The following is a 25,698-nucleotide window of genomic DNA, read 5'->3' on the forward strand; positions in this document are numbered from 1 at the left end:
ATCCAGTTTTGTATATCGTGCAGTGTATGCGCAACCCAATTGCAAATCCTCATATGAATATATAATTGCATGTCAATTCAAATACAGCCAAGCTTTTTACCGATGAAAGACAAGTGTTATTCCCCACCCTAACCCTATACAATCCAAAGTCTCTTACTTTACTGTCTTTACCATATGCGTAGTAATCTTAATTTACATCTTATGCAATATAATGGCATACAAGAAAAAGCATACTTAGAAAAATGACATCTTGTAATTGGCATAGCATTGAAATTTATGAAAATATATGTTTTCGCTTTTCGCTACATCAATTTACTTGTGATCACGATATGACTGTATGGTTCATCACTTTGTAAGTTTTTTGGGCGAAAATTTTCCCTCAGATGCTGGGAAACTAGCGGAGTAATTGAACTTTCATTTTACAGGCCGAGTTCACCTTAAAATATGTATGCAAATAAAGGAAACATGTACTCTTCAACCTGTCAGATTTAAGCGGTTTTTTCCATCGACAGATAGACGACGCCTTCCATTATCAATTAAAGTGATAACTACACCTTGTTGCTGTCAGAAATATTTAAAATTATTTGAAGTTCTAAGTGCTCGCTCTTGAGAATTGCGTGCATAACGGGCCTTAAGCAGCCATTGCATGCACGATACCTCATACTCATACGTGACCATAACGTGGGATGACTTTATTATTAAACCGCCCATGACCAAAAGCTGATGACTTTTTAAGAGTATTAGTGCAAATTTAAAACTGTTCCAATTTCATACTTGTTGAAAAAATTCGGAAACAATTAACACACGCCAAAAAATCCATTTGAGTGAAGTGTATATCTTTATCATTAAACAATATATAATTTGCGGTTGATAAAGCGCTATATTTATTAATCATCTTTCGAGGAATATAGACAAAATATAATCTAAATGTCATCCGGAATTCAATTGTTTGAACCGAGGCGTATTTTAAGTGTGTTTTTTGTTCTTTCATTCCCGCCTGTTTAGACTTGGAGTGGCCATTGTTCGCATGATTGGCAATTGCCATCAGTAATTTAATACGTCAAGTTTGATGGCGCCATTATAGGTTATGTGATAAAGTCATAAAGAACACGAACATTCTCGTTTTTCATTGGCTATACGTGGCAACTTTTGATATCCCTAGGTGCCCGCGATATTTTTCAGCGGAAACAGTGAAACTCGCTCTGAGCCTGCGGTATTACAGTGGTATCTCGCACGAAATTACAAATCTAAAATTTTTGTTTTGAACCTTTTGAAATATGACATTTGCCAAAAAACAAATATGTTTACGTTTGAAATATGAAAAATAAATATAATCAGAACAGGAGAAACACGCTGAAAAAATGAAAAATAACGAAAGCAACGCTGAAGAAATTTCTTATTGGAAACCTACATTACAAAATTAGGAAACTTAGTACAACTTAGTTGAGATTATCAAATTTGGCTTATAAAGCCGAAAGATGATATAACATCAACTACCTTTACTAACTATAATTTCGAAAATTTATAACCAACATTTAAAACATTGGAATCTTGAAATCGCATAATTGTCACAAGTAGGGACATAGCTACAATGCATTATTTCTCGTCCGTAAATCACAACTACATCAGTACAAATATTGCTGACCAAAATATTTTCTCGTAGAAATTTAAAAAATATAACTATAATCCTACATAATTATACTACAAACCTTCTGAATTTCAAACTCTAAATTCACACTAAATGCTGTTAACTATAGCAATTAGTCGCAATTTAAAACTATACCTATCTGGCTATCATTAATTTAAAGTTCAATTTTCCTGTCAAAAACACACGACTGCAACAACTAACAACAGTTCGCTAGAACTAGCCAATCTACTTCTTCCAAAAATCAGGATCGTTTGTCATTTTTCGCTGAAAATTTTCGAACCATTTCTGAACGGCGCCCATTGGCACATAAGTTTCCTGAGGGTTTGGGGTCATTTGACTTTGTTGTAGTCCAAATGACGAAGCATAGTTTACAAAATTTTCCAGCATCTTCATCGTAAACTCCACTCGCGCGTTCAGAGTCGAAGGCGTTGTATGCAAGGCTGTTGTTTGCTGAGAAAGGTCGTTCAGGGATTCGACAGAGATCCCTATCAACGACATGCCTTCTTGGTTTGGCGTGAAAGACGTCCCAAAAGGATTGCTTTCGGCTGTTTTGTGTAACTGGTCAAACAAGGAGGTATAAAAAGTCATATTAAAGACTTGACCAGTCGCTCTAACTAGCAGCGCTCTTCTGATGAATAAAATCTCAGCCAAAGTGAAACCCAGGCCTGAGTTGAAACTATATGGTCTCATTGCCAACTCATGGGAAATAAGAGAAAATGGATGGTAGTTGTGTTATCTACCAAGAACGCACTCCAAAAAACAAGAAAAGTGTAGCAGTGGCTTTTGGGGGTTGAGGTTAGGGTGTTAGGACTTAGCTTAATGACCGACATCTGATCCTAATCCAAATAAACTGATGGCTCAGTACTGGAATTGGGAAAAGTGGATATCAAGAAATGTCTGGCCACATTGTAAGCTAATGGTTAATAAGATACAATGATATGCCATGATGAGATGCACCATTTTTGCCACAAGAAAATTTACATTATGCACTGAAGATCAAAATTGTATGGTATGCAGTTTAGAGTAAAACCTAAATTAGGAAGTATCTGGGTTCATCACTACTACTTGTTCCACTGACCTAACCTAAACAATTCAATTTCTTTCCCAAAGCACCCATTAACACCCCCCCTCCAACCCACTTCACAAGCATAACCTTCCATAACTTACCTGAGAAATTTTGAATATAGCACTTGGCTTCGTATTAGATATATGACCCAACAGTTGCCAGGCAGGTTGGGGGCCAGGCCACGAGAAGTATACCCCGCCTCCCATTCCCTCAGGGAAGGGTATCGTGCCAAGAAGAAATATCACAATATGATGCACTTTGTCAGGTTCAGAGAGACTTAAAACAAACTGGTTTTCCGAAACTTGTTGGAAGTCCGTCTGGATCTGAAGAAGAAGACCCATGGTTTATTTCAATGTTTTCAGAAAGTGTCAAATAAAATGAAACTGCTTCACCAGGCTTCAAAAGTGCTCAGACACTGCATCTTTCATTGAACAGAGATATAAGATTTTTGACAGAGATTCTTTCAGAAAACTGGGAGGGAATCTTTCAGAATTCAGGGAGGCTCTGCCCCAAATGAAAAAAGTGAAATATATAGACAGCATAGAGCTATAGGCGTAATGTAAAATTGTAATATTGTTTCAATTAGTGTAGGGTTCAAATTCCATCTAATATTGCATGGGTCATTTGTTTTATGTCAAAATATTGACATTACATTTGCTGAAGACATCGTGTTAATAATCCCCTCCCCCAAAGGATATATTTGTCGTCTCTTTGGCAGGAACGTGTAATTTCGACCTCTGATTGATCTAATTTAGGATTAGGTGTAACTTTAGCAAAAAAACTGTATGTTCTACAGAATAAATACCTACCAATCGCCCAGATACCACGCAACCAAACATATTCTTTTGACACTGTCACGAGTAATTGCTACTTCTGTACTGGTTGGACACAAATATAAATTTCCAAACCATTTAAACGCAGTTCGGACTCAATAAAACCGAACTTGGTATAATATATTAAACAACATCAGAATGTTTTACGCCATTTAAACTTGCAATGCGAAATTCGAAATTTAAATACTTCAATAAAAAATCATCGTCCATAAGACGTTCGGAACCAATTCGGAAAATCATCGGAATGGAGGATGTGAAAAAAAAATTAAATGCCAAGTCCTTTATAAAAATATTACCCATCGTTTAAAGTTAAAAAATGTCCATACCTTAAGCTTATACGGCTTAAGCGAAAAATCTACGATGTTTCATAGGATTTCAAAGAATCTGAGTGAATTCCGAGAGGCCATGTTAACTGCCGAGCATGACCTTGGCACGGCCGACAGCGGTTCGCGGAAAAAAACAGACCGCGGGAACCGCGGGAAAATTTCGTGGGATTTAAATTTTAAATATTGAAAATAACACAGGTGGAACAATCGACTTTGAATATTTATTTCCTTATTTATTATTTATACTTCAAACAAAAAAAACTTTTGTCCAAATCAAACGGAAATAAAGCGCAAAGTCTGAAGACAAATATTTTTCAATGACAAGGTAAGCGACAGGTTTTTCATAGTTTTAATGCGGTGGATTCGTAATCCGATTTGGAACACCTCGAAGATTTTAATTAAACCGAAATGTACTCAAACATATAACTCTGTCCTAAGCCGATATTTTAAACAAACAAACAGGTAAGATATTTAAGGATTTCCTTTCCGTTCGGTCCAATGCCAATGTGTACAGAATGAATCATTATCGATAAAATCTCCGAGTCGAAGAACCGAATTCGATTCTTGAAGAAAAGTTGAAAATATTTCGCCAAAGAGTATCAAATTGTAAACAACACAATTGCCATTCATTCGGGCATGGCTGGCTGATGATGACTTCTGTTGTCTTCGTATTTTACACAGTTCATCCAGGGAATTTTCAGAACTGTTCGTTCTAGGTTACAAAGGCAAAGGTTGTAAACGCATTTTGCCGGGATGAATGTTTGTACTCGAGTTTAAATTTATATAATATCGAAAAATAAAAGTATCGGCAATTATTATAATTTGTAACATGCAGACGTTCTGAAAGGAAATACTTAATTCCGGAAGGTTGTCTCATTTTATATTCGAAAATATGGGTTCGAAAATATTGGGGAATATGACTTGTTTAATACTAACAGAGTTGTGAAATCACCTAAAGACAAACGATATGTCAGGTGATCGAAACAGTTGCACGCTTTGAAGCGAATATCTTCGGTAATCTAGCAACATTTATCGAAGATCTTTTCATCCAATGACAAAGATAGGGCCAGCAACGTTCATTTCTCTTTATCAAGGCGAGAAATACACTGATAAATGTTTCCTGTTAATTAATCCAAATCTTTTTCGACCGGTCTGTTTTGAAGCTGAGCATTGACTGTTCCGTCAACACGTGTTCAACGAACGGCGTATTTATTATGAATATTATGGAGTATTTGCGCATAAACTGAGGCATAAATCATCTTGAAATTGTCATTCTGACGTAAACGTTCAACTAAATCTGCGTAACAGTCGTGACGCGAGTTATATCTGCCTTTGTGTACAAAAGCAAAACCAGACGAGCGGGCAAATATATATCAAGTATTGCTTCAAAAACCATTGGCATTGTTACAGTGTGTCGACTGTCGCGGCCTTCTTTGCCGGTAAACTTCCCTTTTTGACGTCCAAATGATTCGTTCGAGTTATAAAAGAAATCTGGTAAATATATAATTCGTTCCCAGGACTATTTCCAGTATAGATCGCGGCGCTAATCTAGGGTAAGTTTATTTCGACATTCCAACTTTTTCAGTAGATTTTCTAGCCGCTGTCTACGCGGGTATATTAAACTATCAGCCATAAATATATCAAGTGAGATTCAGTTCGTTTTATATATACTAAATTTACTGAATAATTCTTTCAAAAACCTCATTTTATAATGGGATTAATTAAATTTAGCGACTTTTGTCCAAAATGCTGATGTACTAAGAAAATTAAAGCGAACTCACAGTTGGAATAGTCTATTCGATTAAAAAGGGGAAAAAATAGCTCAGGATTTTAAAGCCGGATTAAAAATTTCGAGCTGTTCCAAGTAAACAGATTTATTTTTATGCCGAGCATAGAAGCAATATCATGGGGCTTTCACGGTGAGAGAGTAATCAACTGCACCTGTCACAAAGCCAGTGGTTTGTCTCGTGGTTGCATGTGAAGATGGATTACAAAATGGATAATACTTCTTATAGATCGTAATGCCTACACGTGTCTAAATACAGCTTCGGTCCATTATCAGACCTGGTTTGTTTTATATTGACACAAGGATTGGAAATCTATCGACAATTACTCATGCTTGTATTCTCTTCTTCGTAGGCGTGCATTCGATGAACGCTGTTAAATTTGCCTTGAGAAGTCACGAACACTATTAATTTGTTGGAAAGCTACAAGCGTACAAACAATGGGTTTACATCGAGACGAGGTACACTCCCATACTTGCAGTTTAACTGAACCACGGTAACCAAGCCGTCCGTAAAGAGTGAAAAATCTGACCTCAACAATTTCTTCTTTTAGGTACCAGACTCCTACCAAGACAAATACATCCTCTCGTCATACCGCCCCGCTGGAATCACGGCCACTCAAAGCGTTCTGAGCATCTTCCAATGGCACAACGAAACATTCAACTTTTGGACGCATTTTCTAGTCTTCGCATACTTCGCTTGGAAATGCTTCAATCTAGATTTGCCATTGTTCGAGGAACCGTATTACTGGCCGGTCCTCTGCGTCGGGATTGGCTCATGCTTATACCCCCTGCTGAGCTCCGTTGCGCATGCGTTCTCTTCGATGGACATCAAAGTTCGCCATTTTGTATTCTACTTGGACTACATGGGGATAAGCGTGTACAGTTGTACCACATCCATGGCGTTCCTAACCTACACCGCACCGGAGCACGTGAGAAACTCGCAAATGGCTTATATATATACGTACACTTGCGTGGTTTTGATCGTAATGTCGTTCATAGGCTGTTGTCTATCCAGGCATTATTCAAATGCTAACAGAGCTGTCATTCTAAGGGTCGCAGCGTTTGCTGTGCCGTTTCTATTTGTGTGCGTCCTAATGCTGCATTGGTTGCTGTATCATAAATCGAGTCCAATAGACCATCATTACTCGCATATCCTATGGAATCCGGCGGTTGGTCTCGTAGCGGCAGTCAGGCTCCCGGAACGGCTCGTTCCACACTCGTTCGACGTCATCGGTCAAAGCCATCAGCTTTTTCATATAACAGCGTTCATCGCAAGCAAATATCAATTCGACGCGGTCATTAGGGACTGCTTTTTTAAACGGGGCACGATTAACGCCGACATCGCATCGAGACTTAGCGTTGAAGCATTTCTCTTGGTGCTGTCCATAGACTTTGCCATACTGTGCTATTTCACGATGCGATTACGAAATTCAAATGATAAAATAAAAAACAAGTAGTGAATTGTAAGATTAGAAATATTCCCAATGTCCAGTTTAATTGACAGTTTTGGAAGCCTCGTACCTAGGCTCTGCGGGTGTAGCGCAGAAGAGCCCTGGGAAGAGGTTGTTTGTTTGATAATTAGGTCTCAAAATACGGAAAATATATACACAGAAGGTTCACTTGTACGTCTGGGTATTAAGACTTTGGTATGAAAATTGAATTTAAAAAGCAACCAATAATAATATTTTCTATAAATTGAAAGCTCTAGTTAGTATATAATTAACTCGCAAAACATATTACATAAATAAATTTTAATCATTATCATTGTGAATTGATTAGCGTATTAAATTAATTAGATACAAGTGTGTCAGTGTCGTTATTATTAACCCATATTTGATATTTTTACCATAATGGCTGCCATTGTCACTGACTTGATTGTGTTTGCCCAGCAATTTAGGTCAACAAGGCTAACTTCATGTAAGACGCATTATTGGTTATTCGTTATGAGTGTATGCTTTTATTTAAAAAAAATCTAATTCATACCCTAGGATTGTGGCGGTCTAGCGAGTGGTGATAATTTCTTCATCGAAAAATATTCGGCGACTTGGCTCGGTACCTCGGCTAAAACTGATTGAGCCAACGCCCATGGCGGTTTCTATGGAGAGTTGAGACAATTCGTTGTCAGGAATAAACCACTGACCCATATTGTAGTTCTGGAGGAAGTTCTCCTCATATTCCAGCAACTTTGCCGCCATATTTTTTGCGCCACATTTTAGTGGCGAGGACTTGCTCCAGATATTACAATATAGCTCAGTGGAATATAAGGAATTATGATACGTCACGGGATAAAAGAACTGCGAGCACTTACATTGACGAAGTCGCGAAATGGCACAAATTGAACAATATCTCTTGCAGCAACACCACTACGAGACTTCAGCCTGGTAAAGCGGGAAAAATATGTTGTGAACCAGTTCAATGACATCCTTGTACAACACTAATGCTCAGGGGCCGGTTGTATGAAAGCCGGATAGCGCTACCCACCGGATATTGGCTTTTTAAAATACATTTAAAACCACCCGTTGTTGGGTATAGCTTTGAATAACTCTTAGTATTACTAAATTGAAGATCCTTTTTAATAATTTTTGGTTCCAAAGCTGAAATTTTATTGCTTTTCAAGCATTTTTAGAACGGTTGAAAGAAACACTATCCGGTGGATAGCGCTATGCAGCCTTCGTACAACCGGCCTCAGTTCTGTTACCGGACTTTTTGACAAAAGAAAAAGCGAGATATATAAACTCGTATTATAGTGTGCTAATAAGAATTTTTTCCTCCTGTGTTTATCTCTGGTTTTCCGGCAGCCATTTTCCCGCCTTTTTCGTATCTATCCTATTTGACTGGGGCTTCTGTAAATAAGCATAAACATGTGCACTTTCCTACCTGCCATCATCACAGTCCAGTGTGTTCATATCAGTGAAGTCAGCGGCTCCTACGCCCACTATAATGATTGAGAGCGGATAATGAGAAGCTCTAACGATAGCATCAATTGTTAGTGACATATCTGATAAGACACCATCTGTCAGGAGTAGAAGAACAAAATATTGCTGGAAAATAAAGAGGAAGGTATTCAGGTCTAGTCTTATTACAAATTAAATTCCTAGAGATCCAGTAAGAATCCAATGTTATCTGCAGGAGAAAACCTAAACTAAATTAACTTTAAATTGATAGCACTGTCAGACTCTAAGAATGGTAAAAACACATTTACCGATGCCCTGTTTTCTTGTGCGGCTTCTTCTGCGAATTTTGCGACATGATTTATGATTGGTGACACATTAGTTGGACCGTATAAATGAACTTGACTAATGGCGTTCTGATAGGCTGCAACAACTCCTTGAATACCTGAAAAAAAAAGCCAGTTGAGTGCATCTTGGCGCCGAAATAGACAGTAATGCTTTGAGTCTAAATTATAGACATATAGCTCTACTGTGGTACGGATTTTAAAAGACGTCTTCTCAATTATTTCCAGCCAAGCACACGAAGCACTGATGAGCATACACGTTCTTTAAGAGAACCACAACAGATCAATGCATTTCAGCCAATTTACAATTAGCCCTCCCCCGCCTCCACTCCCCTCCCCATTCATCACACCCTCCTCTCCCCCTCACTTCCCCCTGGTGGAATTGTAAAAATAAGCTTACGAAATACCTTCACAATATGGATTGCTGGGGTTGAAATTTAAAGCAAATTCATGCGACACCTGCACGGGAAAAAACTGAATTAGGATTCGGAAATTCGCAACGAAGTTGACAAATGAATTACCACCTGCATGTCTGGAGGTAGTTTCGCACCAAATCCAAACGCTGGGAACAGCTTGTCGCTGAAATTTATGGATTAGTTCAAAATATTACTGCATGGTTGCTTGCTCTGGGACGGATAAGGTGACGTATCACGACAGTGACACGTGATGGCATGGTGTGATCACGAGACACAGACGTGACTAAGCACTACATACTCACGTGTCGTAGTCTTGACAGATCTCCCCAACGGCAGTCAATGCTTTCATGTATTCGTTTGGTTGGTACGGGTTGATAAAATGTAGCGATGTGGGCTGAGCCGGGTGACCGTTTGACGCTGTGAAGTCTATACCGACCTTGAGAAAATGAAGAGGGTGAAATTAAAATTCCCCAGTTAGCAATCAGTCAGACTAGCAGTCCAGTGTTTACTAACTGGCATTGAGGAAGGTTGAAAGTGAAACACACGAATGAAACATTGCAAAGCAGTAAGTGCTAGACTAGCCAGGCTGGTATTAGTAACAACTATTGCATTGCAAACAGGCAAACCAACTTACGGTAAAATTGATCTGGCATCCTCCCATGATGAAATCCAGAAATGAATACACGTGCGTTAACTAACAACGTGAAACAACGCGTTTTAAAACAATAGTGCAAGAGATATTGTGATCATTAAATCAATGTGCAATCTTAAGATATTGTGATCATTACATCAATGTGCAAGAGATATTGTGATCATTACATCAATGTGCAATCTTAAGATATTGTGACTATATACTGTACCATGCAATTACTAAGATAAATAGTTCCAGAGTCATTATAACCCTTCTTCTTCTGTTTCTTCGGGTTTATGCAAGGCCAAGAGACCTGAAATGAACCAAAATTATGCAGCTGACTCAGTCAGGGTTGTCCTCTGACTTGTTTGACTTCACAAAAACTCGCGCAATTAGGCTGCAAGGGCAAAAGGAGCTTTGGGCTGCCAACACAATTTGAAATTGCTGTTTTGAACTCTTGAAAGAGTGTTTCAAAATGCCTATGGGCAAGAGCTTATAACACAGCCTACCTCTCTTTCATTTGCTTTTAGCATTTCATTGAACGTAGTTGTAAATGTGCCAATGAAGTCGTCACTACCGTCACTGTCCCAATCATAACAATCAAACTAAAAAATATTAAGTTAGGTAGCTGCATCAAAAGTTTTTCATCTGACAGAACTGAGGTGGTCACATTAGAGAGGAGGTCACATTAGAGAGGTGGTCACATTAGAGAGGTGGTCACACTAAAGAGGTGGTCACATTAGAGAGGTGACCAGATTAGAGAGGTGGTCACATTAGAGAGGTGACCAGATTAGAGAGGTGGTCACATTAGAGAGGTGGTCACATTAGAGAGGTGAACAGATTAGAGAGGTGGTCACATTAGAGAGGTGGTCACATTAGAGAGGTGACCAGATTAGAGAGGTAGTCACATTAGAGAGGTGGTCACATTATAGAGGTAGTCACATTAGAGAGGTGGTTGCATTAGAGAGGTGACCAGATTAGAGAGGTAGTCACATTAGAGAGGTGGTTGCATTATAGAGGTAGTCACATTAGAGAGGTAGTCACATTAGAGATGTGGTTGCATTAGAGAGGTGGTCACATTAGAGAGGTGGTTGCATTTGAGAGGTGGTTGCATTAGAGAGGTGACCAGATTAGACAGATGAAGTTGACCTAATGAAAGAATGTTAACTAATTGTAACAATGCATAATGGTTTTAATTTACACCCAAATAGATGTCCTAAACAAAGTGACTTACTTTAATAGTTCTGTTGTAATCTCCATTACACAGTGTGTTCACAGCTAATTCAAATGGTGACCAGGATGGATTAAGGGTATTTTTTATAATCTGGTAACAGAAATATTTAGTTGAGCAACAAATTACTCTGCAGTACTATTGATCAAAACATGAAACAAGAACCTCGGTTTTGTGCACAGGTGCAAAACTTCCATCAGGTAACTGTCTTGATATGATCAAATATGGGTCAGACTTGCCCAAGAAATCCTGCAAAAGAATGGTTTGTCAGCTCATAGAGAGGTACTCATATATTAGAATTAAGTGTTGATATTAGAGAGGTAGTTATATTTGAGATGCTAATTTACATTGACAAGATGTCATATATATTACCTTCTTATCCAGTTTTTGAGCTCTGAATGTCAAACTGACTTTGTCATTTCCTTGGGAAATTTCTTCAGCAGTTACCTAAGCATTATAAAATGCAATTTTGAGATATATCCAAATTTTGGGCATGTCTGACTGCAAAAGTTGCAAGGTTAAAGCTTTCTCAAAGAGGTATAAGAAACTTACAGTTATCTTTCCATAAACCTGACCGTTCTTGAACTTCAAAGGTTGCGTGTAACGAACACTGGAAACAATCTGTAGAAGACATATTTGAATTTTTTTATTTGTTTATTCCCCTTGTACAGTTTTATCATTATTTACAGATATTTTTAATAATGTTAGGCTAGAGACCTACTAGAAACCAATACAGGCTTTTGAGTCAATTGAATTGAATTGAAAAGCAGCAATTGCTAGGCAGTTTGAGCGTTGAAGCACGGAATAAACAAGGATTTATATATCACTAATATGCAATTTCACAAAACATCATCATCTTACCTGGCCAAGATTGCATTCCATTTGACCCAAAAAGTCATCATCATCCAGTTGACTTGTCTCATTATCAATATCAAACACTGAGAACAGCAGTTTCTGCACCCTCTCAAACTGGTAATCAACATTGATTGGTTTTGTGAATTTGGGATTCAAATTGTTCATGATTTTTTCCGTGCGGGCAAACTAAAAAACAAAACAATTGTATCAATTAAATACTAAATATTGAACACTATACCTGGTGAAGTTATAGTAAAATATGTCAAAGCATAGTCAAAGTCACTCAAAGAGTCAAAGATAGTTATTCGAGTCATTTAAACAAACATTTTCACTAAACATACGATAGAAACGAAAGATAACGTAGGGTTCTTTCACCTAAAGGTCTATTTCAATATTGAAGCATATATAAGCTAAAGTATTTATTTACGTCGATGCAAGCATTCAATGAAGATAAAATAGCAATACGTCAATACCCAGCCAAAAGCGCAAGTAACTAGGACTAACCTCTTGCCATTGTTTGCCTCCCTCATCCCAGATTTTTACAGCACAAATTGGATCGGATTTTGACAAGACATCTTTATCTTTTAGTCCTTCGCAGGATATATGAAGTTGAACCTTCGAAACGCAGTCCATTGCTGACAAATTATATACACAATATTAGTAGCTTATCATATAGTGAGTAAACAAAAGTTAATCTTCTTCCCCCCCCCTTCAACTTCCAAAAAAAAAAACCTTTTTGTTAAATTTTGTAGTAGCAAACCGGGGGGCTTCTCCCTAAAAAGTGGATCGAATTCACTCAGAGTAGTGTGCACATTATTAACTTGGAAAAATAAGCAAAGTTTTTGGTGCCGAGAATGGTACGAAGATAGGGCCGGCTTGTACGCATCTTTTTGATTCCGGGTTCTTCCTATCATGTGACGTAAAACCAAAAAATGCCGGTTTCATAAGTGGCGATACTTTTTTCCCATACTTGCCAAGTTAAGCCACCTATTTCACTATTCCTGACTCATTGGTTACGACAGCGTTGACAACCGTTCACACTTCACACGGTGCGACTTTGTCGGACCAATTCACTTCTGACGTATGGCATGTAGTTTGTTATCAATAAAGCAGTACAACATTGGTTTTAGTGAATTTCTGACCTATAAATTGCAAGTCAACAGACTATAAAACATCCACCATATCAGAAGTGAATTGGATCCGAGCGACAAAATTGGATCGTGTGAAGTGTGAACAAACCTTTTACGGTGAAGGTTGACATGATCACTGCTTTCGGAAGTTGGTATATTTAGTCATATTTAGTTTTGATTTATCACATGAACAATCTTTAAACTTTCAATACATAGACAAAATTTGACCTTCTAGGAATCCGGTGGTGATTGGGGGCAGGGCTCATGCGATGCTACCCGGAAGAAAAATTATTTTAAACTTACAAATTGTTATTTACTTCACCTTTAGTCACATTTATGTCCTCTTTAAGCGACCGTATGCTTGTTCGCGATATAAGGCCAAGTAAAAAAAAACATATGTTTCTCGTCCGGATGTTGGCCAAAAAGCAGGGAAGCGGGGTATTTTTTTTTTTTTTTTTTTTTTTTGTTTATAGCCAAAGTAAGAAGCTTTCAAGTAGTTAAGCGAGAAAAACATGCAATAAAACGTGAATTTTAACGAAAGTCTATTAATATGAAGTATAATATCGATACTCCTCGAAAGATATAAATTTTATTGAAATATATTAAAACTCAACAGTTTTTATATTTATTGCAAAGCATGTAGGTTTCAAAAAGTGATCTGTGTTTCGTGTTTCGGTCAGCGGGTAGCTACTTGGATGAGCCCGCAGTAGTTTCAAGCTTATGATACTTCATGTTCTCAAACATATACTTGAAAAATTATGAAGCGAAATTTTTCGAGGAAATTAAGTTAAGCAAAAAAAAAGAGGAAGCGGCCAAGAAAAAGGAAGCGGGCGGGGACGAGAAACATATGTTTTTTTTTACTTGGCCTAAAAATCAAATAGTCAATTGCTTTATACACAAATACAACAGATTTCATTGAAGCATGTCGTATTCAAACTGATATGCCAACAATCATAAAAGCCCGCAATAGTGGCAAATCTAGAAGCTTCGCCATCTTAAATCTCTATATTAAATCTCGGCTATTATTCAATTAAACGATTGCCAAATTCGAGTTTATTTTCTAAGCCTGTGGTGGTCTAACACCAGGGGTTAATTTCTTCATTGTGAAATATTCGGAGACTTGATTCGGTACTTCAGCCAGAACAGCTTGAGCCAACGCCCAGGGGGGTTGCTGCGAGAGAAAAAAGTTGAAATGAAACATGAGATTCTGATGGGGTCAAGGAAACCTCAAAAAAGTCTGCTTACATTAGCAAATTGGCGAAACGGAACAAACTGGACTATATCTCTTGCTGCAAATCCGCTACGAGATTTTAACCTATATTAAATGAAAAAATAAACGAGATCACGTAATTTAATGAGAAATCAATATATTAGACATAAAAAACATAGTCACATTAATAAAATCATCATCACATAACACCGTAATATACATAATTTGACAACAAGCGCAGTATATATAGCTAGCTCCTTATTATAACAATTTTAAGAGGGGTTTTGAGTCGCAGAGAAAGCTAAGGAATAGATTTTTTCGCAAAAAATGTGTCAAAATTTGATCGGAGACTGACATTACGCTTTCGCGAGTTTTCATTTGTTTTTTCTACACAAAAACTGTCGCATATACAGGCATACACTATCAATTCACGGCATAAATTGGAGCTAGTTCAATGATGCAAATATCTTTCTTGGACCGTGTGAACAAAATCTAATACCATAAAAGGTTTGAAAACGTTCATGAAAATGTATGAAAACGTCCATCGAGACAACACAGGTATCTACACATATTACACAGCTACGTCAGTGCCTCTCCTACCTGCCCTCATCACAGTCCAGTGCGTTCATGTCAGTGAAGTCAGCGGCTCCCACGCCCACTATAATGATTGATAGCGGATAATGAGAAGCTCTAACGATAGCATCAATTGTTAGTGACATATCTGATAAGACACCATCTGTCAGGAGTAGAAGAACAAAATATTGCTGAAAAATAAAGAGGAAGTTTTAGCTTAGTTATAAATGTTCCTTTGGTGCTGTAGTAACATTGGATCAATAAGAGATGATCCTTACTGGACCTCTAAGAAGAACAGTTTAGAACTGATAGAGGTACCAGTATAAATAAAGTTAGTTTAGTTTAGGTTTCATCCTGTAGTAACACTGGATCAATAAGAGATGATCCTTACTGGACCTTTAGGAAGAATAGTTTAGAACTGATAGAGTTATCCAGTATAAATAAAGTTAGTTTAGTTTAGGTTTCCTCCTGTAGTAACACTGGATCAATAAGAGATGATCCTTACTGGAGGTCTGGACCTCTAGGAAGAACAGTTTAGAACTGATAGAGTTATCCAGTATAAATAAAGTTAGTTTAGTTTAGGTTTCCTCCTGTAGTAACACTAGATCAAAAAGAGATGATCCTTACTGCACCTCTAGGAAGAATAGAGCACGACTTGATAGAATCATATCGAATTTTTGACAAAAAAAGAGTTTACCGATGCTCTGTTTTCTTGTGCGGCTTCTTCTGCGAATTTGGCGACATGATTTATGATTGGTGACACATTAGTCGGACCGTATAAATGTACTTGACTAATGGCGTTCTGATAGGCTGCAACAACTCCTTGAATACCTAGCCAAAATGTAGAAAAGAGTTTCGTACAACTAGACTCTTACAAAACAAGTTTTCCGTTCCTTTGACATTTTTATATTTTTATATATTTTCTTTCATATTTTTCTATTCTATAGTCGATTTTCCAACAGATTGACTAACCTTGACAGTACGGATTAGTTGGATTAAAATTTAGTGCAAACTCGTGAGAAACCTAAAACGATTATTACAGGAGATTGATTATTATGAGATTAAGATAATCGCTAAAAGATTAGCCGTTTCGTACTCGCTGTTAAATGGATGATGTAATTATTCATTATTACCCTAAGGTCGTGGGGCAGCTGTGCTCCAAATCCAAAGGCGGGGAACAGTTTGTCACTAAAATAGATACAAATTTGGTTTATGATACAAAGTGTTGCTGGGTGGTGGGTGAGATAAGGGTGGGACTCGGGTTGCCGGTGGACTCAAGACGAAAGTCTTCAGTTTGACTTATTTCGTGTAACGGCGACCGACAATTTCACATTGACGGTATGATAAATGCGCCTGCAAGCAGACAATTTTACTCGCCAGCGGTAGTACGCTTGCCGAAAAGAGATAAAAATACTCACGTGTCGTAGTCTTGACAGATCTCCCCAACGGCGGTTAGTGCTTTGATGTATTCGTTGGGTTGGTACGGGTTAATAAAATGTAGCGATGTCGGCTGAGCCGGGTGACCGTTTGATGCTGTGAAGTCGATACCGACCTAGTTTAAAAATTGGATCGATATAACCCCTTGACCTTGTTGTATGTGCGAGCAATTCCCCTCCCCCCCTTCCCTCCAAGCGAAGTTTGAACTTACGGTAAAATTGATCTGACATCCTCCCATGATGTAATCCAGGAATGAATGTACATGTGTTACCTGAAGAATAACACGATCAATATCAATGACATTTAAAAACCCCATTATTAAAAAGTTTTAAAATATCCAAAAATCTCAGTGAGACGTTGGTGATCAAATTAGCACTTGGGTTTTACCTTATCATCCTATTGTCTTCACCATGCACCCAGCACCACTTTAATACAATATATACTCAAGACCAAAGTGAGGCTGGCTGGTAAAGACAATGGCTTTAATAGAAAAACCCTGGGTGCCATTAAATTATTGGCCTTAGGATAAAGTGCCTTCCATAAAGCCAAGTCATATTCCAATTTAGCCTGGAACCAGGAAAGTACGAAGACGCGTCTTTCATACGTACAGGGACCGCGGAGCGTTTTTCGTATTGCTGGGGCTCGGAACCGCGCGCCTGCTAGGAGAGTCCGGGAAAATTTTGAAATATAGGTCTCTGAAATCGCCGCAAATGCCTCTCAATTTAAGGATTAATGGAAAATAATAGATAGTACATGTATGTAAAGTTTCCAGCATGTTTGGCGCTCATATACAAACATTAAACAATATAACCATGCTTTGGTTATGATGTCAAATATTTTGACATGGATAACCACGCTGTTTTAATGGTCAAATGCTTGTCCTATGTAAAGTTTCCAGCATGTTTGGCGCTCATATACAAACATTAAACAATATAACCATGCTTTGGTTATGATGTCAAATTTTTGGAAATGGATAACCACGCTGTTTTAATGGTCAAATGCTTGTCCAATGTAAAGTTTCCAGCATGTTTGGCGCTCATATACAAACATTAAACAATATAACCATGCTTTGGTTATGATGTCAAATATTTTGAAATGGATAACCACGCTGTTTTAATGGTCAAATGCTTGTCCTATGTAAAGAACCATGCTTTGGTTATGATGTCAAATATTTTGAAATGGATAACCACGCTGTTTTAATGGTCAAATGCTTGCCCTATGTAAAGTTTCCAGCATGTTTGGCACTCATATACAAACATTAAACAATATAACCATGCTTACAATATAACTAAAAAATATTCGAAATTAAAGACTAATTACGGAAAAATTATTGGTGAGGCTAAAGCCCAGCGAGTCCCCTGCTCCGCGGTCCCTGACGTATGGAAACTTAAATTGGAGTTTTTTTTAGTCTTATTGCACCCTCAGAAACTGTTCTCTATGAACATTTTATTTGTTTTGTGAAGTGATAACAAAATACCTGGCAGCTACTGAGATACACAATCCCTGAGTTCATATAATTCTTCTTCTTCTGTTTCTTTGGATTCACACATGGCCATGATACCTGGATGAAGGCAGAGGTTTTGAAAACAAGTTTACTCCCTTGTTTTACTTCACTACAAAAGCATAAATCTCTTTCTGTTGAAATTTTTTGAATAACAAAAAATTTTCACAAAGTCACTCCCATTCAAACTTCCTTTATAACAAAAATCTTTAGATCTTAAATTCTGGAACACAATATAGCATTTAGGGCACTTTGCATTCCATGAACATTGCGAAGAAAACAACTTAATATTTACCTCTCTTTCATTTGCTTTTAACATTTCATTGAATGTAGTTGTGAATGTTCCAATCAAGTCATCGCTACCATCGCTGTCCCAATCATAACAATCAAACTAAACATGGAGTTAATATCATTGGACAGTTAGTCTCCTGCAATCTAGCTTCCATTAATAACACAAATTGAGGCACCCAAAATTGAGGCACTTACCTTAATAGGTCTGTTATAATCTCCGTTACAGAGCGTGTTGACAGGTAGACTAAAGGGTGGCCAAGCTGGGTCAAGGGTGTTTTTTATTACCTAGCATTAGAGAACAAAATTTAACAGGAGAAAGGGGGTGAGAGAACAAGCTGTATTTGGGACAGGGCACAGCATACAATTTAGGAGGGGGGACTTCTTTAGGCATAGAATATGTTCAATATGTTGGGTGCAGCACATCAAGAAACTGCAGACAAATTCACCTGAGGGGCTATTCAATTCAAATGCAAAATGTTTATCTAATTAATTGTACCTTGGTTTTATGAACTGATGCAAAACTACCATCAGGTAACTGCCTTGAAATCATCAAATATGGATCTGACTTGCCAAGAAAATCCTGTTGAATGCCATTTTAAATGTCAGAACATGGCAGTTCAATCCTGGACTACCATAGGTGTCCTAGAGAGCTACACCCTATGTGAATATGACTTTCATATAGTTAAGAATATAACCTTTTTGTCCAGTTTTTGAGCTCTGAATGTCAAGTTAACTCTGTCATTACTCTTTGAAATTTCCTCAGCAGTAACCTAGAGACGTAATGTGTTATGTACGATTTTCAGATCATCAAAAACAACATAGGAAATACATCGTAAAATACAGATAACGTACGGTTATTTTTCCATGAGTTCGACCACTTTTTAATTTCAGAGGTTGTGTATAGCGAACATTTGAAACAATCTGCAAAATACAATACTCCTGTCAAACATTTTGCAATGTTAAAATACCCTAAAATGAATATTTCATTTGATGTTACCTGGCCGAGATTACATTCCATGTGACCCAGGAACTCATCATCATCCAATTTACTTGTCTCATTATCAATGTCAAAAACTGAAAACTGTAGTTTTTGAACTTTTTCAAAATGATAGTCAATGTCAATTGCCTTTGTGAACTGTGGATTCAAATTGTTTGAGACTTTCTCGGTGCGACCAAACTTGAGAAAAATAAAAATGTGCCCAGTTCATTTGAGGACCTACATTAGTAAACATTTACTTTTTTTATCTGGGTGGCAACCATTAAGTTAACTGATGGAAACCAGCCGTAACGGATCTGTTATTTCAATCTCCAGCAGGTACTGTCAGCTAATTTGTGAATACTCTCAAGTACTCCACCCTTTTTATCCTGGATTTTTAAATTGGGCAGTTTTTGATTAAAATATTAAAAAGTAAAGAACTTAAGTGCTGGTGTTCATTCCAACTCATTCCCGCTGATCACATCAATAAGACATTACAATACAACAAAAGTGGCCAAATACACATTAAAATCACCAACAATTAGAAACAGATGGATACATTTCAGTCCAAAACTTGGGTTTCTGGTTATACACCGGAATTTCTGTTTATAATAAATCATGGGTGTTTTGATAGACTGAAAACTACTTGTCACTGTAAAAATCGTGTAGCCATGTGAATATAGTCAGACAATTTATCGTTTTGGTATATTATAAAGCTCAAGACACAGGTTTTATGGTATTTCCCCAGCAATATATGCAATTAGATAATTGACAGTTTACCCACAATATGAATAAAAATTTTAGAACAAAAGAGCAGCAAATTCTGGCTAACCTCTCGCCATTGTTTGTATCCCTCATCCAAGATATATACAGCACAAATGGGGTCGGATTTGGACAAGACGTCTTTATCTATCAGTCCCTCGCAGGAAACGTGAAGTTGAACTTTCGAAACGCAATCCATTGCAGTCATTCATCAACATTCCAATGAATCCATGGAGAATATAACCCCTCCTTTTCGAAGGCGTTGGAGAATGGAGAAAAAAACTTCCCCTCCTTTTCGAGTCCTTGGCAAAGCCGATGACAAAATTTGTCCAGTGATATATTTTTCGTTTCCGGCGTCTTATATGAGATGCATTTAGGTATCCTACTAAGTAATATTCAAATATGATATCGAATTACACAAGTAGGAACTTCGCAATATAAAAAATTAAAAATAAAATATTTGCCTCCTTATTATCCGGGGGGTTTGAATTGACTATAATATTCAATTTAAATCACACACAAGAAAACATGTCAACCTATTATATTTCATTAAATGTCACTAAACAAATTACAGAAAGCATTTGAAATATATATTATATTTTACACCTATATATAATGCATTGGATTTCAGCTTTAACATAAAAAATATTAATTAATACAATATGTTCAGTGTATGCATATATATGATTTCAAAAACTACATGCACAGTGATTCATGTTTCAAAAAATGATACACAGTCAAGTGTTAAATTATCGACACAATACAGAATATCATAATGTTCTCCCATTACGGCTTTATGTTTGCCTACTGTGTTGCTAGTTGTTTAGAAACTGATCATCAGCCTAATCCTGGGATAAAATATTCATATTAATATTTTCCAACAGCATGTTCATGAGGACAGAAGTTGATATATTTTTCCGGATATTTTTTTGGAATGGAGGAAAAGTTTCATTTAGTAAAGTTTTGAGATTAACACCCACGTCTGCAAAATATATCAACATCAATAGCCAATAAAAAATTAACCCAGGGTTAGTTCTTATTGTGAACAATTTCCAAATAACATACCAAAAAACATACGTGTCAGTATGATATTATATTGATGCCAACTAAATGTTCTTGTCAAAAGGAATGCAGCATTGGCATTCGAAAGTTTAATCAGATGGTCTGTATTAACTTGCATTAGTATTGTTTGCTAAAAATTAACTTAATTCTCCTCAATAGTACCAGGTTTGTGATGACTACAAAAATACTCAATAATTAGAAATACAACCAGAATAAAATAACAGGAGTCCCTGCTTTACCATGAACTTCTAATCATGAACTTCTAATTATTTTAATTGCATAATCGTAAAGTCATTTCTTTCTGTAAAAAGAAAACATATATCTGGTTACTACTGGCGATGAAAATATGTTTTTATGAGTGCAAGGAAAGAGTGCAAAGATTCAACTTCCGTTTCACCATTCAACTTACTAATGGTTCCAATTCCTTTTTATCCACAAGACTGAATTCAGTTACAAAGAAATAGAAATGCTTGTAACATTGATTGACATGGGCTTCCTAAAATTTGAAAAACATTGGATTACACAAAGTGTCGAGACTTAATGTGTCAGCTGATAGTAATTGTATATAGCAGTCTGAATCTAATACATATATAGATGGTTTTGAATTTTGCAATAGAGAATTGTCTGGAATTTTCAATTTTGTAATAGATAATTGTTTGAAGATCAGATGTAAACTAGATAACTTGCAAAGCCATTCAATTGATGGATAGTCACTCATGTTGCTTATGAAGCATTAGACATGATATACACAAAAAGCCAAGGATAGGGTGGCTGGCAGAATTTTGCTTGTATGAAGTGTCTGGAATTTTGTAATAGATATGTAATTGTTTGGAGTTCAAATGTAAACTAGATAATGGTAACTTGCACAGCCATTCAATCAATGCATGGTCACTCATCCTGCTGATGAAGAGAAGTGCTACATAACAAGCCAAGGTTAGGGTGGATGGGAGAATTTTACTTTATAAATTGATTTTAGAAGAAAGCTTGGGTTAAGACAATGTTAATTCAGATTGGCCCGAATCCAGCTATAAATTTCGGTCAACCCAAACGCAATCTCGAAGAGAAATTCACCATGAAAGAGCATCATCAGAATAAATCAAACCAAGTTCGCTAAAATTGATTATTTTACAGCTCGTGAAACAAATAATATACAACACTTTTGCAATCGAACTTCGCGGCTTTATCTACTCCATAAAGATGCTCTTCCATGGTGTTAGATTAACGTAGATCGAACTGCAGTTTGTAGTCGAAATCGTGAATTACACTTTACGACAAACTCATCGGAAATCAAAACAAGAAAGATAAATAAATCCCCATTATTTTGTAAAATTTCCAAATTCTGAAAATTCGAATTTTCGCGACATTTGTTTATATACCAAAATTTGAACGGATCAATGGAATCTCCATCCTGATTGGTTACCGAGTTATTAATGAGGATAACCTCTGGGGAATTCAATTTGCGTTCTGATTGGTTAACGTCGTTATACCGCGATTTGATTGGTTATGAAAATAGTCCGACCTCTGCGTGGAGGGTTTATCAACATGATTTATTCCAAATTGCTTGGAAAGTGATCCGAGTTCAAGTATATAAACCGATACAGAGCAAAAAATTATCATTCGCAAACTTTCTCTCCGTACAAGAGTTCAAAGAAGCAAAATTCCAAGAAGAAAACTTTCAAGATGTCTGGACGTGGTAAAGGTAAAGCTAAGGGAACCAAATCCAAGACCCGTTCCTCAAGAGCAGGACTTCAATTCCCAGTCGGTCGTATTCATCGTTTGTTGAGAAAAGGCAACTATGCTGAGCGAGTTGGCGCTGGTGCACCAGTTTACTTGGCTGCCGTTCTCGAGTATCTGTCAGCTGAAATCCTCGAGTTGGCAGGAAACGCTGCTCGTGACAACAAGAAAAGCAGAATAATCCCAAGACATTTGCAATTGGCCGTACGAAACGACGAAGAATTGAACAAGTTGTTGTCTGGTGTGACAATTGCCCAAGGTGGTGTTTTGCCAAACATCCAAGCTGTCCTCTTGCCCAAGAAGACCGAAAAGAAACAGTAATTTGTTTCTCCCAAAGAACAAACAAAACGGCTCTTTTAAGAGCCACCAAATCTCACAAAAGAATTATACTAAATCGCGAGGTTATATACTCAATTACACTCCGTATTGGCAGTAAAAACTTTGAATTAGTTGTCATAAAGTACATCACAAAATATACTTACTGCTCCTTTGATCCCCAGCTTTTCAAAATGGTGAATATACACATGAACGAATACTCTAAACAATCTTGTTAGCACTTTCTTACATGTAGGTAGGAAGGCTTTTGGAAATGGTATACCTGCAATTATACAATTACCTTTCAGTTCACGATTGCTGAAATTAGAAGCAGGAGGCTCTATTTTGAGAAATTTTGTGAACTATACACTTCCCTGGTATTTCTAATTTTAACCTGTATTGTGATGGGGTATGTCTTCACAAAATTTGCTTTTCATATGTTTTCAGTTCAAAAACCACAGGTGTTAAATCTATTATTTTATTACTTCCTAGTGATAGGCAACAAAATACCAATTCCACCATTTCTCCCATATGACTGCATTGCCAATTTAAAATTCATGATTTTGACAATGAAGTAACTGAGTGCAGCATATGTAATACTGACAAGATGCCAAGTTTAGAAAAGAGGTGCTTTTAAAACATACACACTCCAAATAAAAATTGAGAAATGCAACCCTCCTGTTGGTTTAATTTAGTTGGGCAATTGCACTTTAGCCTGTGTCATAGCCTCTGAACCTGTGGTTAAGACTTAACCGCAGGTTCATAGGCTACAATGTAGGCTATTGCACTTTTACAAATAAATGATATTAAACACATACTGTCATCTGGTGGGAAGATATCTGGATTATTCACCAAAGTTTCTATCCAATTCATTAAAAGTTCCATGTACTGGAAGAAAATACCAAAAGAGAACTATGTAATATTCAATTTCAACTGCAGAAAGAAGAAAATATCATGCTTACTTCTGGAGCAGACACTGCTCTAGGTTTCTTGTTTTTGCTGCCATCTGCCCAATGATATTCATATCTACACAGAAAGAACACAATTATAAGGGCTGTTTTCCATTTCACTGTATTGCACCAAAGTGTAGAGCTATCATGGTTTCCTAGGCACCAAGCTAGACTTTAAAACAAAGGAGCTAAAGTTGAAAAAGGGCATAATTCTCACTATGGTTTAAAGGTCATTTTTATCATTGTCTGACAATACCCCAACCTAATATGCAGGGTCTTTAATAATGTTAACTGAACAGTCAGAATGCAATCAAAATTCCTAATGTTTATATAGTATATCACTTACTTAGGACCACCAGACATCACTGGACAAGTTTCCGAGGTGCAAAACTCTGACACAGTCCCATAAATTAAATTGACTCGATTGAAAAAATCAACAACTAAAAAGGTGATGAAGTTAAGATAATATAGAACATGTCAGTAAAATGGTAATTGTAGCAAATAATTAGTTGAGCACCAGCTTGTATCAGTAACACAATAGGCCAACTTCATAAATATATATATTTTGGGGCTGATACAGCAATATGCCATAGGTTTAAGGATAAATAATGATGTTCACTGAATAGTTGGAAAAAGTTCTTAATATTAGTTTACAAACCATGAACTGCAATCCAGTCCTCTAATGTTTCATTCGGTGGTAACTTGACACATTGTTTTAGATCAAGACCTGACTGTAATGTTGCCTAAAATTTTGATGGGGAAAAATGTAAAAAATATAAATAATAAACCAGACAGAGAGTGTAACAACTAAGGCAGGTAAATGAATTGATTCTGACAAGAAGCTACAAACTTGTTGATTATGCATCAAGTTTTGGGACAAAGTGTTCAGATATCATTGAGAGTTAGAAAATATTCAAATGTGTAACAAACTAACAACCGAGTAGATAATTGGTTTAAAATCACAAGAAATGCAACTAATAAAAGTAAATAAAATTTGCAAACTTCTTATACACGTTAAACCTATTATACCGGAAGCGATTTAGAATCGTAATGTCCTCACGCTTCTTACTTATAAGAAAGCAATATAGCTCTGTGTACTCACTTTCGCTTGCTTGTGAAGGCCATGCCGTAGAGTTCCTTCATCCCATTTCTTCTTGGGTCGAAAGGTCTAACAAAAACAACAAACTAGCTTCTTTCAAAATGCCACAAAAACTCACATTGAAGTATAAGCAATGTTTACATGCGCTGCCAGGCTGGCTTCCGTACGTATTCTGCCTGGCCAACAATAGATAAACACAAAACACAAGTCATACGCTCGACATGACTCTATTTAATTCAAAGTACATACCCGATCTTTAGAGAAGAGATGTGTTAAAGATGTCGCCATATCCCTTTGAACGAAATTTGCTATCAGGATAGGAGAACGGGTGATTATAATTATTACAATTAGAAGGCAGGTACTAAGCCGGATAAAAATACATGCAATCGATGCACACACTCTCATGGGATTACGAAACGTCACCGGAAGTGGATACAGCGTCGTATCCGGCACGTGAACGAGGCCACACCCACCCGGGATTGATCCCCCTCCGGGATTAAACGTGCTTACAGATATGGCGCGTTTTCTGTATTTTTACGAGATTATAAGTTTTTTAACGAGTTCTTCTCTAGGTTTTGGAGCAGTTCTAGACTTTTCGATCGATGCCACAGCAAAGATTGCGAGTAGGAGG

At 37.0% G+C, this 25,698-nt stretch overlaps 5 protein-coding genes across 6 annotated transcripts; 1 reads left to right on the forward strand and 4 right to left on the reverse strand.

Annotated features, from left to right (window-relative positions):
• Window positions 1-1,477: 1,477 nt before the first annotated feature.
• On the reverse strand, window positions 1,478-3,686 carry LOC114523113 (protein Hikeshi-like). The gene is made up of 3 exons (XM_028543955.1): window positions 3,524-3,686; window positions 2,816-3,037; window positions 1,478-2,206 (listed from the first exon to the last, which is right to left on the reverse strand). Exons 1-3 carry the CDS (start codon window positions 3,551-3,553, stop codon window positions 1,874-1,876), a joined length of 585 nt encoding a protein of 194 aa, XP_028399756.1. The 5' UTR covers window positions 3,554-3,686; the 3' UTR covers window positions 1,478-1,873.
• Window positions 3,687-6,095: 2,409 nt separating this feature from the next.
• Window positions 6,096-7,139, forward strand: LOC114523206 (membrane progestin receptor gamma-B-like). Its single transcript, XM_028544066.1, has 2 exons — window positions 6,096-6,118; window positions 6,211-7,139. Exons 1-2 carry the CDS (start codon window positions 6,098-6,100, stop codon window positions 7,114-7,116), a joined length of 927 nt encoding a protein of 308 aa, XP_028399867.1. The 5' UTR covers window positions 6,096-6,097; the 3' UTR covers window positions 7,117-7,139.
• A 116-nt stretch (window positions 7,140-7,255) lies between these two features.
• LOC114523204 (copine-3-like) lies at window positions 7,256-14,112 on the reverse strand. 2 transcript variants are annotated; one of them, XM_028544063.1, is made up of 18 exons: window positions 14,028-14,112; window positions 13,480-13,533; window positions 12,532-12,662; window positions 12,034-12,213; window positions 11,725-11,793; window positions 11,545-11,619; window positions 11,338-11,421; window positions 11,176-11,265; window positions 10,451-10,546; window positions 10,171-10,254; window positions 9,945-10,004; window positions 9,613-9,746; window positions 9,419-9,473; window positions 9,302-9,353; window positions 8,862-8,995; window positions 8,537-8,700; window positions 7,968-8,037; window positions 7,256-7,754 (listed from the first exon to the last, which is right to left on the reverse strand). In XM_028544063.1, the coding sequence occupies exons 1-18, from the start codon at window positions 14,071-14,073 to the stop codon at window positions 7,644-7,646; spliced, it is 1,689 nt and encodes a 562-aa protein (XP_028399864.1). In that variant the 5' UTR covers window positions 14,074-14,112; the 3' UTR covers window positions 7,256-7,643. The 2 variants fall into 2 exon arrangements, with proteins under 2 accessions (XP_028399864.1, XP_028399865.1); XM_028544064.1 differs by lacking the exon at window positions 14,028-14,112 and having other exon boundaries at window positions 13,461-13,533.
• Window positions 14,113-14,204: 92 nt separating this feature from the next.
• On the reverse strand, window positions 14,205-20,307 carry LOC114523205 (copine-3-like). Its single transcript, XM_028544065.1, has 16 exons — window positions 19,978-20,307; window positions 19,167-19,346; window positions 19,022-19,090; window positions 18,865-18,939; window positions 18,666-18,749; window positions 18,365-18,454; window positions 18,174-18,269; window positions 17,855-17,938; window positions 16,589-16,648; window positions 16,359-16,492; window positions 16,074-16,128; window positions 15,913-15,964; window positions 15,638-15,771; window positions 14,968-15,131; window positions 14,403-14,472; window positions 14,205-14,328 (listed from the first exon to the last, which is right to left on the reverse strand). The coding sequence occupies exons 1-16, from the start codon at window positions 20,113-20,115 to the stop codon at window positions 14,218-14,220; spliced, it is 1,596 nt and encodes a 531-aa protein (XP_028399866.1). The 5' UTR covers window positions 20,116-20,307; the 3' UTR covers window positions 14,205-14,217.
• Window positions 20,308-20,516: 209 nt separating this feature from the next.
• Window positions 20,517-25,448, reverse strand: LOC114523081 (MOB kinase activator 3B-like). The gene is made up of 9 exons (XM_028543911.1): window positions 25,317-25,448; window positions 25,071-25,136; window positions 24,627-24,711; window positions 24,315-24,408; window positions 23,981-24,044; window positions 23,837-23,906; window positions 23,186-23,301; window positions 21,379-21,465; window positions 20,517-21,270 (listed from the first exon to the last, which is right to left on the reverse strand). Exons 1-9 carry the CDS (start codon window positions 25,353-25,355, stop codon window positions 21,241-21,243), a joined length of 651 nt encoding a protein of 216 aa, XP_028399712.1. The 5' UTR covers window positions 25,356-25,448; the 3' UTR covers window positions 20,517-21,240.
• Window positions 25,449-25,698: the final 250 nt, after the last annotated feature.

The sequence above is a fragment of the Dendronephthya gigantea genome, unplaced genomic scaffold (assembly GCF_004324835.1).
Source record: "Dendronephthya gigantea isolate DGI-Jeju-01 unplaced genomic scaffold, DenGig_1.0 000026F, whole genome shotgun sequence".
NCBI lineage: Eukaryota > Metazoa > Cnidaria > Anthozoa > Malacalcyonacea > Nephtheidae > Dendronephthya > Dendronephthya gigantea.